This window comes from Galleria mellonella, unplaced genomic scaffold (genome assembly GCF_026898425.1).
Source record: "Galleria mellonella isolate WM207_F2 unplaced genomic scaffold, CSIRO_AGI_GalMel_v1 utg139, whole genome shotgun sequence".
Lineage (NCBI taxonomy): Eukaryota > Metazoa > Arthropoda > Insecta > Lepidoptera > Pyralidae > Galleria > Galleria mellonella.
The window spans coordinates 1,900,501-1,918,452 of NW_026441995.1; the positions used below are offsets into that span (position 1 = coordinate 1,900,501).

The 17,952-nt window shown below is 31.8% G+C and overlaps 1 protein-coding gene across 2 annotated transcripts in view; it reads right to left on the bottom strand.

Annotated features, from left to right (window-relative positions):
• Positions 1–17,952, bottom strand: part of LOC113518716 (guanine nucleotide-binding protein subunit gamma-e) — a 52,062-nt gene that overhangs the window by 20,304 nt on the left and 13,806 nt on the right. For both annotated transcript variants that reach the window (XM_052903417.1, XM_052903415.1), the window contains exon 3: positions 16,690–16,812. In XM_052903417.1, coding sequence (XP_052759377.1) covers positions 16,690–16,802 — 113 coding nt within the window. In that variant the 5' untranslated portion in view covers positions 16,803–16,812. The remainder of the gene's footprint in view (positions 1–16,689; positions 16,813–17,952) is intronic.

Below are 17,952 nucleotides of genomic sequence, written 5' to 3' on the forward strand. Positions count from 1 at the left end.
CCATAATAATATAACATGGGCTGTATTTTATTAAAAACAAAACAGTGTAAATCAGGGACGGATCTTAAATCTCAAATCTTCGACTAGAAATTTTGATAAAATTCGAACTAGCAGTTTCATCGAAATCTAAATAAAATCTTTTACTGAATACTACAAATAAAAGAGGAAAAAAAAACAGAATCTCAAAATAATCACAGATAAGAACAAAAATAAAATTATAACACTTACCAGTATAATTGCAATTTTTTTATACAACTTAGAATAGCAAACAAGCTGACGGCCCACCTGATGGAAAGCGGTAACCGTCGCCTATAGACATGAGCAGTACCATGGACATAACAGAGTATACTGTTTCGCCCATGAAACTCATCATGCGTTGCCATTCCTGAAGACTCAGGTGTTATTCCTTATTTTTTAAATGTCCAATAATTCATAACTTTGTGACATTCGTAGAGAATTTCTAAACAAAGATTAGTTATTATTTATTGTTTTACTTTATATAAATCCAGATAAGCTATCTAAGCTAGCTCTTCAAATCCTAAGGTAGTTATACAAAATTTAGTAAAAAAAGATACTTTTTCAATTAGAAAATATATTAAATTATACAATAAATCTAATGTAATTTAATCTGAAACATTGAAGTCTAGACAAAACAGAAAATTCATTTGAACATAAACTTGGCCCTGTTACTTAAGAAGTACAAATAAAATAATCCATTTTATATGTACATTTTCAAAAACATAAAACTTTATGAACGCGCGTGGTTAAGTCGTTACAATTTATTAAATCGTATGTTGTCTCCGCAGTGGGGGAGAGGGAGACTTTGTACAAAAGTCATTTGCTTGGGCACCTCTGTCCCATTCGTGTTTCTACCATGAAGCAGTTGTGTTTGCATGGCTGCGTTTCGGTTTGGTGGGATATGAATTTATAGGGTACAGAGGAATAACACCTGAGTCCTCAGGAATGGCAACGCATGGAGGGGGGTATCATGGGCGAAACAGTATACTCTGTTATATCCATGGTTACCACTTTCCATCAGGTGGGCCGTCAGCTTGTTTTCCATTCTAAGTTACATAAAAAAAGTATAATAAGATAATCCAAATGTTTTAATCGTACGAATATACCTTATATGAGTTTTTGAGGTATTACAGAATTTTTTTTATTTTTCAAATTAGATAGATAGATAGATACTCTTTATTGTTACCTCCAAAAGGTTACAATAGTAAACTTATTATAAATATAAATAATTACAAGAAATAATCACAATGAGAAAACAATGGGCGACCTTATCGCTAAGAGCGATCTCTTCCAGGCAACCTTTGGATGGAGAGGAGTAAATTATATATATATATTTTTATTATATACTATAAGATTAAAAAATAAAAAAAACTTATTTACTATTTTCAGACTACCTAAACTGACTATCTAATCTGGCTTACGTCTTTTTACTTTATATATATTTATTTATATACTTTTGTCCATTCACTTTTAATAAACATTTTAGGTTATAACAATATAAATATATATACAATAATTAATTAATATTCATTATTATACATTATATAATAATTACTAGATATACTTTATTGCAATAATAGCCAAAAGATTGATTGAATTGATTAAATTTTTTGTGTGAATCGTCTGAAAGTACTATTTCAGACAATTGCTGTTACACAAAAAAAAAATGCAATTTTCTTTGGCCACCGAAAAATGAGTGATGTTTTTCTTTTACATTTTTTTCATTAAGGAAAAATAAAAAATACGTAACAAATATAAAAATGCGAAAGTGGAAGAATGCAGGTAACAGACGGAGGCTCATTACAGAGAATATTCTACGGAACCGACATGAAAGAATAAGATGAGTTATGTAACTGGAGTTTTGTACCAGAGGGAGACTGTATAAAAGTCGTTTGCTTGGGTACCTCTGTCCCATTCGTGTTTCAACCGTAAAGTAGTTGTTTGCATGGTTGTGTTTCGGTTTGGTGGGATATGGCGTGAATTTACAGGGTACAGAGGAATAACACCTGAGTCCTCAGGAATCACAATGCATGAGGGGAATCATGGGCGAAACAGTATACTCTGTTATGTCCATGGTACTGCTCATGTCTATAGGCGACGGTTACCACTTCCCATCAAGTGGACCGTCAGCTTGTTTGCCGTTTTAAGTTGTATAAAAAAACTGGAGTTCTGCGTAAAAATCTTTGGTATTTAATTCTCTGTTTACCTCGTAAGAAAACTGGAATGAAGATATATCTTTTATAATAAATACAATAACACAATAAACCAGCAAGCATCACTTCCCTTTAACTATTACTCTACTATGTTAGAATTGTTAGTAAAATAAACAAAACCCCACGAGAATGGATCATGGGATACGTAGAAAGCCTTTGCAAACAGAATTGTTAATGAAGCATAATTAAATTAACTGTGAGCAGTTAAAATGATAACCCGTGTCACGCGTAGACCTACGAATATCAAAGTTATAGCCGTCGCTTCGTTATACGGGTACACAATGCTAAATATTGTAGTTTCATACCACCTATTGTGGGCGGGACTCATGCCCAGTAGTGGGACGATAATATGATACTGTTATGTATATAAGTTTTAGAAAATGTTCCAGATATTCTCAAATTTAAATCGTCTTAAACATTTTGGTTGATTGATAAGAAATATGGGCAAAAACGTGACAAAAATTTGGAGTTGTTTGTTCTAATTAGACAGACGGATGAGTTGTATTAATACAAGAGCTTCGAATTTCTTTGTTGATTTTTAACGCATAATTATATAGGAAAAATATTCAATTTAATTGGCAGAACATTCTCTAATAAAAACATAACGTATAATGTCTAATTACGACAATAATATAGTAATATAATAATTTATTACATTAGAAACTTAGATTATATATGTAGAGAGTCTCCATACAAATACTTTTTTGCTGCCTAAATATAGTTACCATAATTTACATTTATTACTAAGTATTCGAGAGAAAGTATATTGTAAAGTAAAATTTAAAAATGCATTTTTTTTAATTGTTGGATATGTATTATATATTTTAAATAATACATATATATCAATATGTAAGCAATATATATATTTATATTATATCAGAAATATAATTCCCAATTGTAATTTAAATATCGCCATTTGCCAGTAATTGTCACTCTTGGCAAGGGCGTTGATAACCGCAGTTAGGTATTAGTGACATTTTAAGCGAAATGCTGCTGCCCATCCTTCGACAATTGAATTCTTTTAATTGTCTCTTGCGACACTTAAGGGAAAGGAAGGGTTGGACCATTCTATATCAGGACCATACGGCTAATGTTATTATTGTTATTACTAAGATTTTTTAAATCTAACTTTACTTGAATAAACATATTTCTTTCTTTTTTTTTCTAAGTAATTCTATATTGGATCTTCGAAACATTTTGTGCTCACAATAATATCTTAGATAGGCGTTGGGTAATGTGGATATGCCATTCATATAATTAAGACTATAAAAGTCGACATAACTCTTTTATATTATATGCCACACTCATTTTGGAAGAAATGTATACATGCTAACAGGGCACAGTGCCAAATGTCAGTAGAGTCAACAAGATTCACGAGAATGCAAACGGAAGGGAAATACTCGTGGACGCGGTTCGAAAGGTTTTTTGGCTTTCATATTTTCTATTTTCATAGTTATATCGATAGAGATATTAATCGAAGTTACAGTTTATTTATTTATCCTTATTACTGACTATTTTTATAAAGAAATATGGGTCAAAATGTGACAAAAAATTGTCACTATTAGCATAGTGCATTTAACTTTTAAGTTAATAGGAAAGGCATAATATATTTTGTCACTTTACTACCCTGTTTCTTTAAAGAAAAATATTCAATGTAAATACTCCTAAAATACTACTTTAAAATGATGTCAAATTTACTCTGTATATATTATATTATTTTTGGTTTTCACCTTCTCGACTTATGTCGGCTTAAAAACATACCTCGTCCTGTAACCCACAGGAAAAAAGGTACATATGTCCCAGTTTTTTTTGATGTCCGTCTTCTACCTCGCCTTCTCTTTAGAGTGTATACTGAATTTGTGAGTGTTTATGTGTTTGGTGTATGAATTGTGTTGGATGAATCTGGTGTATTTGTTGTGTGTTGTGTGTTAGTTGCCTGTTGGATGGTTGGTGACCGGTGTGTGTCTTGAGCGTGATGATTTTGTGTATTTTGTACGAATACGGTATCTCCCAATACTTTGCTGAGTATGCTTGATGTGTGAATGGCTGCTTGTTTTTGCAAGATTGTGATGTCAATTTTGGCATTTAGCTTATTTATGTAGTTTTTAATATTTTTAACTATTATACTATTATATATTACGGAATATATAAACATAATATTAATGATCAAATGCTTTAAAATTACTTGATGGTTAAAATTAGCAAATAACTTAATCTAAAATATAACTAGATACTACTAACCGTTTTTAAAAAAAAAACGTTCACGCTCACTTTTTTACTTTATCCGATCAGTAAGTGCTTTATATTATTCTCAATTTCGTGTATAATATAGTATATGTCATATATGTGTACGTATATTTGTTATTCATATATATTTATTCGTTTATATATGTAATTTTAGTATGTATGTATATCAATAATTACTAGTACCGCATTCGAGTATACTGACATTTCCCTATGGTTGACTGAGAGAGAATGCTTTTAGCATTAAGCCCGCCATGTACACATATTTGTACTAATGAATAAATAAATAAATAAATAAAATATAAAAGATGATGACTAGCTACTATTGTTGTAAATGAATTCATAAGGTGAACTTTTGTTTCAAATATGAATTAATTGAAATTAAATTTATTTTCGTTTCAATTTAAGCTGGTTAAACTTTTACAATCGCCTTTCCGAATAAGCAAACTTTATCTTAACTTAACTATATCTATTAGGCAAAATTAGCAGAATCCAATAATCTATCAACACACATTCGAATGACGCTAGCTATTTTCAATGTTTGACATGAATGTTTTGATATCGAATATTAATATTAATAGTGTATGTATTTATGTATTATTTTATTATGTATTTTAATATTTTATTTAACTGCATATTTGTTTATGTATTAATAGTTGTAGCACTTCAGCTGCCCGCTAACGATATGCTTTCTTACTGTATCGGGTTGACTGGAAGAGATCTCTGTCAGAGATAAGTCCACCCTTGCTCACAACATTTATAAATAGATTATTTTATATGTAACTTACAAGTGCAATAAAGAATATATATATATATATATATATATATATATATATATATATATATAATTTAATATATATAATATATAAAATTACAATATATATAATGTAATTGATAAGGTTAACTAACAGATCAAATGTAATTTGATTTGATCTGTTAGTTAACCTTATCAATTACAATGACCTACATTATTACGTAAAGATTAATATTAACCAAAGGATCCACTTCTGACCGAAAGCAAACTTGAGAACAATATATCTATACCTAGATACCATAAATATTAAAGAGAATTTGTCTATTACAAAAGACCTGTTTCTATTTTCAGAGCAAACATCCCCTTGTTGCGAAGCAAAATTAATATTATTTTTAAATAGCGACCCACTATGGCTTCGTACAGTTTTTTTTAATAAAATACAGCTCATGTTATTCGCTGATAATATAACTTTTTTATAGGTGAAAGAATTTTTCAAATTGGTTAAACATTTTTTAAGTTTATCCATTACAAACAAAAAGTTAATTTTTTCATCGTCATCGTTTAGTTTAGTTTGCATACAAGTGCAATTTACAAAAATTACAAAATGCTTATCGGCACGCGATTCCAGGTTCTTAATTTAAATATTTGAAATATGGGCACATAGAAAGATGGATAGATAAACACTTTATTTGAGTTATCTATGTATACATGTAAATTATCAACGAATTTTATACAATCCAATAAATAAATATATTATACAGATACATTTTATTTCGGACTAAAGATTATTAGTACCGTGAACAACTTTTAAAGGTATAAATAAAATAAAATTAATAAATGTAAATAAACGTATAAATATTATGATAAATAAGACATCTATTATCTATAAATATTTTTATTATTATCCTAAAATGTTTTTAATTTAAAATCCGGCGATTTAGTGAGATTATTGTCGATGTATTATTACAGTCTTTTTTTTTTGTATTCCACAAAAAAAAACTATTTCAATAGTGGCAAAGCCAATTATTTTGATTAAAAAACATAACTACTAAACCAGTTTTGATAAAATTTATACGATATCGATCTGTCATTTCAGATAAAAAAAAATCCGAATTGATTTAGACTTGACGGAGTTAAGATGTAACAAACAATACAACCGAATTTAAAAACCCCCATCTTTTTGCAGTCGTTTGAAAATAATCTATACTTATAATAAATCTGTAGAGAGGTCAATTCTGTACATGAAATATATTTCCAAAATAACTATCAGCCAAAAATTTTTGTCTGTCTGTCTGTATGTATATATATATATATATATATATATATATATATATATATATATATATATATATATATATATATATATATATATATATATATATATATATATATATATATATATATATATATATATATATATATTAAACAAACTTCACAGGCAAATAATAGGTAAACTGATGGACGGGAATCTGGCAATGGTTTGTTTATCTCGCTTATTTATAACCTCTTTGAATGCTAGTGCTTCAAATAATGATTTATATTATAAAACAAAACATTTATTGAATATACATCTGTCTCTTGAGTGGAGCGGAGGATCAGAAATAGAAGTGACGAAAGCGTACCATCTTAAGAGAGCCAAGATCGTGTACGCTTGATGTGGTAAAATTAAATGGAATAAATGCCAAGCCAAAACAAGTTTATTTGAGACTAGCGGCCCGTCCCGGCTTCGCACGGGTGGACATTTGTATATTTTAAATAGTGGCCGTTAAGGCTGCACACGTGACGGAAGCTTAAAAATGGAGTAATTTCTCCAGTTTTCCCAACATTTCCCTTCACTGCTCTGCGTCTATTGATTGTAGCGTGATGAAAAGTATACTATAACCTGCCCAGGAGTATGAAGAATAATTGTACTATGTTTCGTTAAAATCTGTCGAGTAGTTTTTGTTTCTATAACGAAAATACAGACAGACAGACAAAAATTTTTGGCTGATAGTTATTTTGGAAATATATTTCATGTACAGAATTGACCTCTCTACAGATTTATTATAAGTATAGATTATTTTCAAACGACTGCAAAAAGATGGGGGTTTTTAAATTCGGTTGTATTGTTTGTTACATCTTAACTCCGTCAAGTCTAAATCAATTCGGATTTTTTTTTATCTGAAATGACAGATCGATATCGTATAAATTTTATCAAAACTGGTTTAGTAGTTATGTTTTTTAATCAAAATAATTGGCTTTGCCACTATTGAAATAGTTTTTTTTTTGTGGAATACAAAAAAAAAAGACTGTAATAATACATCGACAATAATCTCACTAAATCGCCGGATTTTAAATTAAAAACATTTTAGGATAATAATAAAAATATTTATAGATAATAGACGTCTTATTTATCATAATATTTATACGTTTATTTACATTTATTAATTTTATTTTATTTATACCTTTAAAAGTTGTTCACGGTACTAATAATCTTTAGTCCGAAATAAAATGTATCTGTATAATATATTTATTTATTGGATTGTATAAAATTCGTTGATAATTTACATGTATACATAGATAACTCAAATAAAGTGTTTATCTATCCATCTTTCTATGTGCCCATATTTCAAATATTTAAATTAAGAACCTGGAATCGCGTGCCGATAAGCATTTTGTAATTTTTGTAAATTGCACTTGTATGCAAACTAAACTAAACGATGACGATGAAAAAATTAACTTTTTGTTTGTAATGGATAAACTTAAAAAATGTTTAACCAATTTGAAAAATTCTTTCACCTATAAAAAAGTTATATTATCAGCGAATAACATGAGCTGTATTTTATTAAAAAAAAAAACTGTACGAAGCCATAGTGGGTCGCTATTTAAAAATAATATTAATTTTGCATCGCAACAAGGGGATGTTTGCTCTGAAAATAGAAACAGGTCTTTTGTAATAGACAAATTCTCTTTAATATTTATGGTATCTAGGTATAGATATATTGTTCTCAAGTTTGCTTTCGGTCGGAAGTGGATCCTTTGGTTAATATTAATCTTTACGTAATAATGTAGGTCATTGTAATTGATAAGGTTAACTAACAGATCAAATCAAATTACCTTCAACTAACTGCCGAGTTACGGAGTTGTGGAGAATACAAATGAACCTGTCGATTGATTGCAATGATTTTGGAAAACTTTTTAGCTGTTTCTAAGAAAATAAAGAAGTTATCAATTCGGTTGCATTTTTTTTTTAAGTTTGTTACCTTCATCATGTATCAGATTTAAACTGTCCACTGCTGAACATAAAATTCCTCGTTGGAAGTTTTGCCAGAAGTTGCCACGCTTGGCAGGCGGATTGGCAACCGAAGTTAAGCTTTAGAGATGTTTTAAGAGGGACGCTGCTGCCTATCCCTCGACCTCCCATAGTCGCCTCTTACGACACCCACGGGAAAGGTAGGATGGCCTATTCTATGCCGTATAAATAATTTATCATCCAATAAAGTTGACACAAATGCATAATATAAGTGAAGGGTACATACAAAAAGTAAACAATACCAGTGCAAACTACAGCAATATTGTCAATAACAAATCATAGAAATTAATAAAGCTATCTCGCGTCATACTATTTGAAAATATCACCTATAACGCTATTTCTGTCATAGATAGACAAGTAGGTGAAGGTTATATAAAGATAGCACTGGTGTAAACAAATTAAAATTTGTTATTTTAATATGAACACAAATAATTAATTAATGATTTACAATATACAGTACTGTAAATACTATGTTACATTAATTATTATATAATAAACTAAGTACACAGTACAGTTACCTTGTACTTTACCAGAGGGAGACTTTGTACAAAAGTCGATTGCTTGTGTACCTCTGTCCCATTCATATTTCAACCGTGAAGCAGTTGTGTTTGCATGGCTGTGTTTCGGTCTAAAGGATGGGATATGGCGTGAATTTACAGGGTACAGAGGAATAACATCTGAGTCCTCAGGAATGGCAACGCATGGGGGGGTATCATGGGCGAAACAGTATACTCTGTTATGTCCATGGTACTTCTCATGTCTATAGGCGACGGTTACCACTTTCCATCAAGTGGGCCCTCAGCTTGTTTGCCATTCTAAGTAGTATATAAAAAAAAAACACATGGACACGGAATAGAATGGGCCACCCGTTCCTATCCCGTGGGTGTCGTAAAGAGCGACTAAAGGAACTGAATGGTCGAAGGATGAGCACCAGTGTTCTCTTTAATATATTACCAGAAATTATGAGTAATGCGAACTACCAGTTTCATTGCTAGCAATATACCCTGTCGCCCTGGAAACCATCGTGCTGAAATCCAGGTGTATTCATCACGGTGGACTATCTAAACTGCCTTTTCGTCCTTATCTATCATCCCTTATTGGTGCCCCACCAGCGTATACCATTAGCGCAAGCGGGGTTACCATTTCATTATCATATATTAAAAAAAAACCCCTGCATTTTGGAATTTCTCGAAATTTCCTGCAAATGTACAAATAATACCAATAATCGAGAGACTATTCTCACGAGAATGAGAGTCGCATAAACCGTTCGATTGATTTATAATTAAGGGTCGCGATGGACCATTCCCATGGGCCGTTCTGCCTCCGTTTTCTATAAACAGACCTCTATAAATAAACAGCCAATCTCAGCTTATGATGGCCATGAACACTGCCATCAAAGTTCTCGAAATTCCAAGTTAGTGTAACGACTTATCTAAGGAAAACAATCAAAAGAGCGATTTAAAGTGTCATCGTTCTACGAGTATATAATGGCTCCTGTTTTCAACGGAACATTTATTTATCCACTGGCTTTTACCCGCGACTTTGTCCGCGGGACCGAAACATGTTCACTGTCTAGAATAAAATGTAACCTATGTCCTTCTCCATCGTACATAGGAATATATACATATAATTATAAATTTCATAATTATTGCTTAAGGCGCTAAGAGGAAATCAATGTAAATACGTGTTTCGCCGTGTGATCCCGGTATAGAAAAGGTCATCGCTTCTTTTCCCATAGGTGTCATATGAGGAGACCCAGGGAACTTAATAGTCGAGGGATTGGCGCTGCGTCCCTCATAAAACATCACCAAAGCCTAACTGTGATTATCAACTTGTCAGCCAGCGTGTTACTACTGGCGAAACCTTCCAATAGAGGAGCGCAATGAGAAGATTTTTTATTCATTTAATTCAAAATTTGGTATTAAGACTTATTTTAGTTAGTTTTTTTTTTTTATTACAACACAGGGGGTAAACGAGCATGCGTTTCACCTGATGATAAGTGACTACCGCCGCCCATGATCACCCACAACACCAACGGTATTGCAGGTGTGCTGCCGGCCTTTTAAAAAGGAATATGCTCTTCTTGAAGGGTATGATGTCTTATCAGTTCGGAAATACTGCTGCTGGAAGTTTTTTTTTTTAATGGGTGATAATGGAATGGCAACCCCACCCGCGCTATCGGTATACAATGGCGGGGCACCAGTGAACGATGATAGGTGAGAATGAAGCAGGTCAGTTAGCCCATCGTGACGAATTCATTAAGAATTATTCACGATGGTTTCCAGGAGGAACCACATGGAGGTCGATGCTGCTGGAAGTTAATTCCAAAGAGTGGTTGTGCGTGGAAGAAAGTGCCTTGAGAAATGCACGGTGGAGGACCGCCACTCGTCCAGATGGTTGGGATGAATCTTTAGTTTATGGCGAGTTGTACGGTTGTGAAAATCAGCAGCAGGTAGTTGAGTTAGCTGTGAAACAACTCATCACGAGATTGTTTTAGTTAGTAATACTCGTAGTAATCATGAATCAATTAATCATTGACAGATGAAATTACAAATTCACCGATAGAAAGAATCAAGTCGCATGCGCCGCTGTCAAACGTCAAACCCGTGTCACGTCAAAATGACAACATGAACGCTTTTTCAATGTCCACCCAGAGTACTGGACGTTAATATATTAATCAAGTTTCATGTTTAAAGCGTGATTTAGAATGGGGTCGGTTTACATGAGATTCTATGGATGAAATAACAAATAGATGTAACTAACAGTCTATTTTCATACCAGTTTTAATACTACAAAACACTTTTTGCATTTTTGCATAGTTTAATATATATTTTTTTACAATCGATATGATTTACTTTCGTAGTATTTTTTTATTACTTTTATAGCTATTTTTTACATAGCAATCTAAAATCCCTACCTTCAAAATCAAACTGTGCAAATTATTATACAATTAACTTTGACTTTGACTTTGGTCTGCGTAACCGGGGTATGTTTACTGACCGAGATAAAATCTAGTCCATATTCCATTCTTCACCACTCCATATAGTACGTGTATACCAAATTTCATAGAGATTGGTTAAGCCGTTTAGATGCTATAAGATAACAAACAAGCGAACTCACTTTCACATTTGTAATATTAGTAAGGATGACAAGTAGAGATGACCTATGTTATTTCAAAATCTATAACCATTTAAGGAAGCACGTTTGGTTAATAAACGTCCAAACATTTTAACATTTTGTTAATTTTTTTTTGTTAATAAGTCGTACTGCCGTGTATTCCCAGCATAGAAAGGACCGCCCCTTCTATTCCCGTAGGTGTCGTAAGAGGCGAATAAGGGAACTTAATGATCGAGGCCTCGGCTAACGTTTCTCTTAAAACATCATCAAAGCCGAACTGCGGCCACCCCGCCACAGTCAGGCCCCCCCGCCTGCCAAGCGTAGCAACTACTAGCAAAACCTTCCTTATTGGGGAGGCCTATGTTCGGCATTGGGTAGTTAATGGCTGATGATGATGATTATTAGTAGTATAATATAAGGCTAATAAATAATTACGATTAAATTTAAATTATTTTTTTTATTACAAAATATCAAAATGTTTTCATCGCGCTATGGCTAATATAAATAAATACTTTTGGCACGTTCAGAAACACATGAGAGCACTGCAAATATTTTTATCCTGCTTTAAGCATGGTAAACACTTCTCACATCTGAGGGGATTGTAAACAATTCTGTCACGCTTTGGGATATTGTTAATTGACAGGATATGTTTGGGGCAAAGAATTGCTAGTGATGGGGATAAACCGTCCAATTGCTAACAATATGCTTGGTCTGGTTGACCTTCTGACTTCTTCTTCGCGGCCCTCTTGGAAGTCATAGGAGTTAATTTCTCGTGAATTTGACACATTGAACCAACTGAGTTTATCCTCATCTTCACTTCACTGGTACTCCACCAGCGGTACCAATTAGTTCTGGTAGTTTTTTTAAAAGTTAAATGGAAGGTTAACCTCTCCTGTGCTATTGGTGCATGCTGGTGGAATATCAAAGAAGGGTAGTAGGTGGGAATGAAAACAGGTCAGTTAGCCCATCGTGATGAATGCATCTGGAATTAAACATAATGGTTTCCAGGGGGGATTGCTTGGATATCGACCTGGTATATAATATACCCTATATTTCCAGCAATAGGGCAGTTAGTCCCCATTATTAACAATTCCTTTACCCCTGCTAGCAGGATTACCACATTATTCTATATTTCTACAATAAAAAACATGGTACATTATATAATATTTAACTGTTAAGTAAAAATATCCTTAAAATCAACTAATATTGCAGTCAAATCTTCCAATTGACCAAAAGTAATTTTGATTGCTAAATATCATCTAGGTATATACAGGATGGAAATGGAAGCATTAGCATCTTTTAAGGGATTGAACATTTTTTTTTCAAAAAAAAAATATCCAAGAATTCAAATAAAATGTATTTATTCCATTTTACGACTGTCCTTTGAGAGCGACCCGCTTAGACCACAAAAGGAATTTGGTGGGAAGTATAATTAAAATCCATACAACATTTTTTTCAGCGGATTTGATTAATTTTAACTTTATTTCGGTTACGAGAGACCCTTTGATATTTCAAATATTGGTTAGCGACCGTTTTATACATACACATCACACGTTCCGTACAATTAATTTCCGTTAACCGGATTGTCTGGGGAAGATCGCTTTTTTTCTGCGCGATAAAACGCATTCGTTGTAGCATAAATATGACATATAAGCACGAGGGTCCTCCTCGTAAGGTAATATCATTTTAAGGGAGAATTCTGTTAGTGAAACTGAATATTTTTCCCCCAATAGTAATATGGAAATTTTGAGCCTTCCCTACAAACTTGACAGCAGGGTGGGCCATATTAATATGGGACGCTCAATATTTCTTGTCATTCGCCAACCCATGTTTCACTGGAAAAATGTTCAGTTTTTGGGGAAATATTCAGTTCCAACGATAGAGCATTCTATCAAAAGAATGCTAATGATTTCAAATTCATTCTTACAGTATTCTATATCTTTGCTTATAATATAGTTTATATATGCAGTCATAAAGATTTAAAAGTACGTTTGAAATGTTCCATTCGATTCTATTTTCGAATCGGGTTTCAAAATAGATTTATTAATACTTTTTGATACATCTCATACTTGAAATATTGAGTAACGGTTATTTTAAAATAGTGTTCATAATTTAAAATTTGGTTTCGAAAAACAACGATGATCAACTTATTAATAGCAAATTAGAAGTATTAATGTTATGAATTACATTAGGTTTAGGATATTTGAGAATATCTTTTGGTTTATAAAGAAAATGTATTAAAGCTATTTGGTAGTAGAAGGATTTGTTTTATACTATTTAAGTAGATATTATTAAGTGAAAAAAAAAATGGTTATATTATGTTTTTTGTTAGTAAAAGCCATATAATATAGGCAAATGTAATGTATTAAACCACTTATAAAATAAAGTGATTACTTCAAAGATATTGCAGATGATAATTGGATCCATCGCCTACAACACTTGATGATGTAAATGGTTTAGAATCATTCCTTATGGTAGTTTAAATTATGGCGTAGGTCTATATTTGGCAATAATGGTTGAAAGGATGATCCGGAGGATGAAGGACCAAATTGCTTTGTTACATTATTTCATCATTTTATAGTTTTACAACATATTATATATATAAAATTAAACAGAACAATGTGAGATGTATTTAATTAGTACGTAGTGTTTAATACCCACATAAAAGCCACAATTTTATTACATAAATTTAAAATATATTAGATTTCTTGTAATGTAAAATACTCGATAAATGTTTACTGAAAGAAAGTAAAGTAATATCTAACTCATATATATATATATATATATATATATATATATATATATATATATATATATATATATAGTTTGATCCTGGACATCAAATCTTCATCCTTTGGCAAACAATTTACTATCGTTTATTTTCTTGTTTGTTACCTTTTTTATACGTCAATTACTGGGCAAATTTTGATCAGATTATGCAGTTTGAAGTCCCAAAATAGGGAATAGAGTATAGTATAAAAACATAATGAGGACGAATATCTTTAAATTGTTCACTATATTATTACAATGTAAGAAAGTAGACAAAAGAAAAAAAAAATAGAACGTTTAGACTATTTTTTCTTTTTTGTAAAATTTCCAATAATTAAGGATAATTTTAAACTGACCAACGATTAAATATCACTAATTGTGATTCTGAGATTCCATCTTTTGTATTAACATGTTATGATATATAATATATCTTTTACTGAATTAGTTGTTATTTTGTGCAAAAACATACTGTACATACATATCCAAACAATCACTGGTCATTTGATTAGAATTATTTGTTTAAGGTGCCTCGTTTAGAGGTGAAACAGAAAGCAGACAGCCGCAAAACGTGCGTGGACGTAATGGTAGTCGGAGATTCATGGTTAATAAGGAATGTTGTAGAACTAGAGCAGTAGTAGGTGTAGTGTAGGGTAAGCAACGCGCGCGTAATGCCGACGTTTGTAGGCTACGGTAACCACTTACCATCAGATTGGCCGTATGCTTGTTTACCACCTCAGTGGAGTAAAAAAAACTTCTCGTAGTAATAGTGATGGTTAATCTTGGAGTGTTGGCAGTCACATACATACGAATAGTAGCGGAATTATACAATTTTTTTTTATACTACTTAGAATGGCAAACAAGCTTACGGCCCACCTGATGGAAAGTGGTAACCGTTGCCTATAGACATGAGCAATACCATGGATATAACAGAATATACTGTTTCGCCCATGATACCCCCCATGCGTTGCCATTCCTGAAAATTCAGGTGTTATTCTTCTCTACCCAATAAATTCACGCCATATCCCACCCTTCAAACCGAAACACAGCCATGCAAACACAACTGCTTTACGGTTGAAACACGAATGGGACAGAGGTACCCAAGCAATCGACTTGTCTCCTTCTGGTAAAATAATTATAATTAACCATAATAATGCCATAATGTCTATAGGTAAATACGTTGTGTTTAGAACTACACAAATAACATGAAACGTCAGAACTACAGGGAAAACCACAAATTATTTTATAATTGTGCCTACTTCAAAATATTACAATTACGAACTCAGCTCTTAATGTTTATTACGCATATAAATATACACGAGTTAATAATACTTAAATTTGGGTTCCATAAATTCGATTTTAAAAATTGTAATAAACTGTCATGTACCAAAACAACTACATCCCAGAAATGGGATTCCTGTAATAATAAATAAATAAATAAAAAAAATCTACTTTATCTATGGCAAAATCAGTTATTTTAATTTAAAAACTAAACTAAACTACTAAGTCGATTTTGATAAAATTTCTATGGAACAAATCTGTAAGTATATGTTTTCATATGAAAAAATAATAAAACTTTCCAAATGGGTTTATAACTGACAAAGTTTTAATCTATAAACTAAACAACTAAACACATTTTGATAAAATTTCTATGGGACCAATCCGTATGTATATCCTTTCAGATAAAAAAAAAAAAATTCAAATTGGTTTATAATTGAAAGAGTTAAATAGTAAAAAATATAATAAATATAAAAAATAGACACCGAATTGAGAACATTTTTCTTTTTTAAAGTCCATTGAAAAGGTCGTAATGAAGCTTAGATACCACTGCAATGGGTAGATCGATTTATAATAAAAAATGACAATATGTATTCAAAGATTTTTATAGTAAAAATAAATAAAAAATAGACTACAAAGAGCGATACTTTAAACTGTTAGTTTTAATTTAGTAACTATAAATAATTTGTCGTAATGTATGTGTAATATATGCACATATGTTTAACCTCATCTGAAAACACACAATTAGACTGTTAACGAGGCCGAAAAGGGCGTTTTTTAAACAATGATTAGGAATACACAAAATAATATAGCAAAAGACGATAAACGCCTACCCATCTCGCTTGTTCTGTACATGCAATTATATACCTCAGTCCGCATAGAAAAAGCACCAAAATTGTATAACACTCCACAGGGATAACCACTCCCGGGCAAACGGCCTAATTCACTTCACGAATGACGTTTCACTACATCCTTTTTTAAATTTAAGAATGGAATGTTTTACTCACGCTGCAATGCTTTTAGATAGCGGCCAGCGTTCCATGGACGCTTGGTACTTCATATTTTCGATCTGCTTTTTCAGTGCCTCTTTGTCCATGGCTGCGAGAATACTGGGGTCCATCGCGCAGAATCTGTGGTATAAAACACGCACACATCAGTAAGTGTTATCGTATACGGTGCGCCAGTTGTGTATGTGGGAACGATACGACGAGTACAGTTCATTACAGAAGTTGTAATTGGAAAGTACACTTTGTAATTAATTATTTCGCTGTAATGTTTATATTTAAAACTAACGACGTTAACTGACGATATATTATTCTTATACATTTTATAACCAATAATTAATATAAATACACGAATAACCTAAGTCAATATTACGTTAGACATAGACATGGTAATTTTGTAAATGATTGTACTATCTTTCCATCTCGCTCGTACATTGGGGGAGAATTGTAGGGGAGTGTGAGTAGTCGTTATTTATGTGTGGGTGATGCGCGCGCAGTACATTACAGTTTCTATGACAACCCCTTTTGGAACACTGAAGTTAGCTTGCGCAAAGTTGGTAAAAATTGTATTGCTATTCTAATATGATTTCTAATCTAAACAACATTAAGTATAAAAACGACTTGGCAAACGCGTATGAAATTAATGAATTAAGGCGTAATGACCGGTAGTTCTGTTCGCTTTGCATTATTCTTTGTTTTCCATCCATAAACATAGAGGGCACTGTATTTCCTAACACGTTATGTATGCATACACCCAATATTAGGGTATTTTTTATCATATCGATAGATCAAATAAGTTATTAAGCCATTAAAATTGTATGCACAGATTTCTATGTTACAGTAACATCCATTTTTAGTTTAAGCCTATTTTTACTTTTTCGACAAAAAAAAAAAAACATATTCTTACTAAATATTTCTTTCAATAAACATTTCATAAAAACAACTTGAATTTAGAGCTGATCAAGAAAAAAAAAAAGAATCTAATTTCCTTTTTGTTTTTTTTTTTTTTACTGACTCACTTCGGTTACGACATCAAAAGGCATGGATGTCGGTAAAAAGGCCATTTCAAAGTTGCCTGGCTAGCGGCGCCTTTTGTTACGTAGTATTATAGTGTACCTTTTTCATCCATTACTTAAATTATTTTACACTTAATAGAAATCAACGGAAAATTAGGGATTTTATTTAACGTAAAATCCCGCATTTGGAAATCCTACATATATATGTGTAGATATATATATATATATATATACAACTTAGAATGGCAAA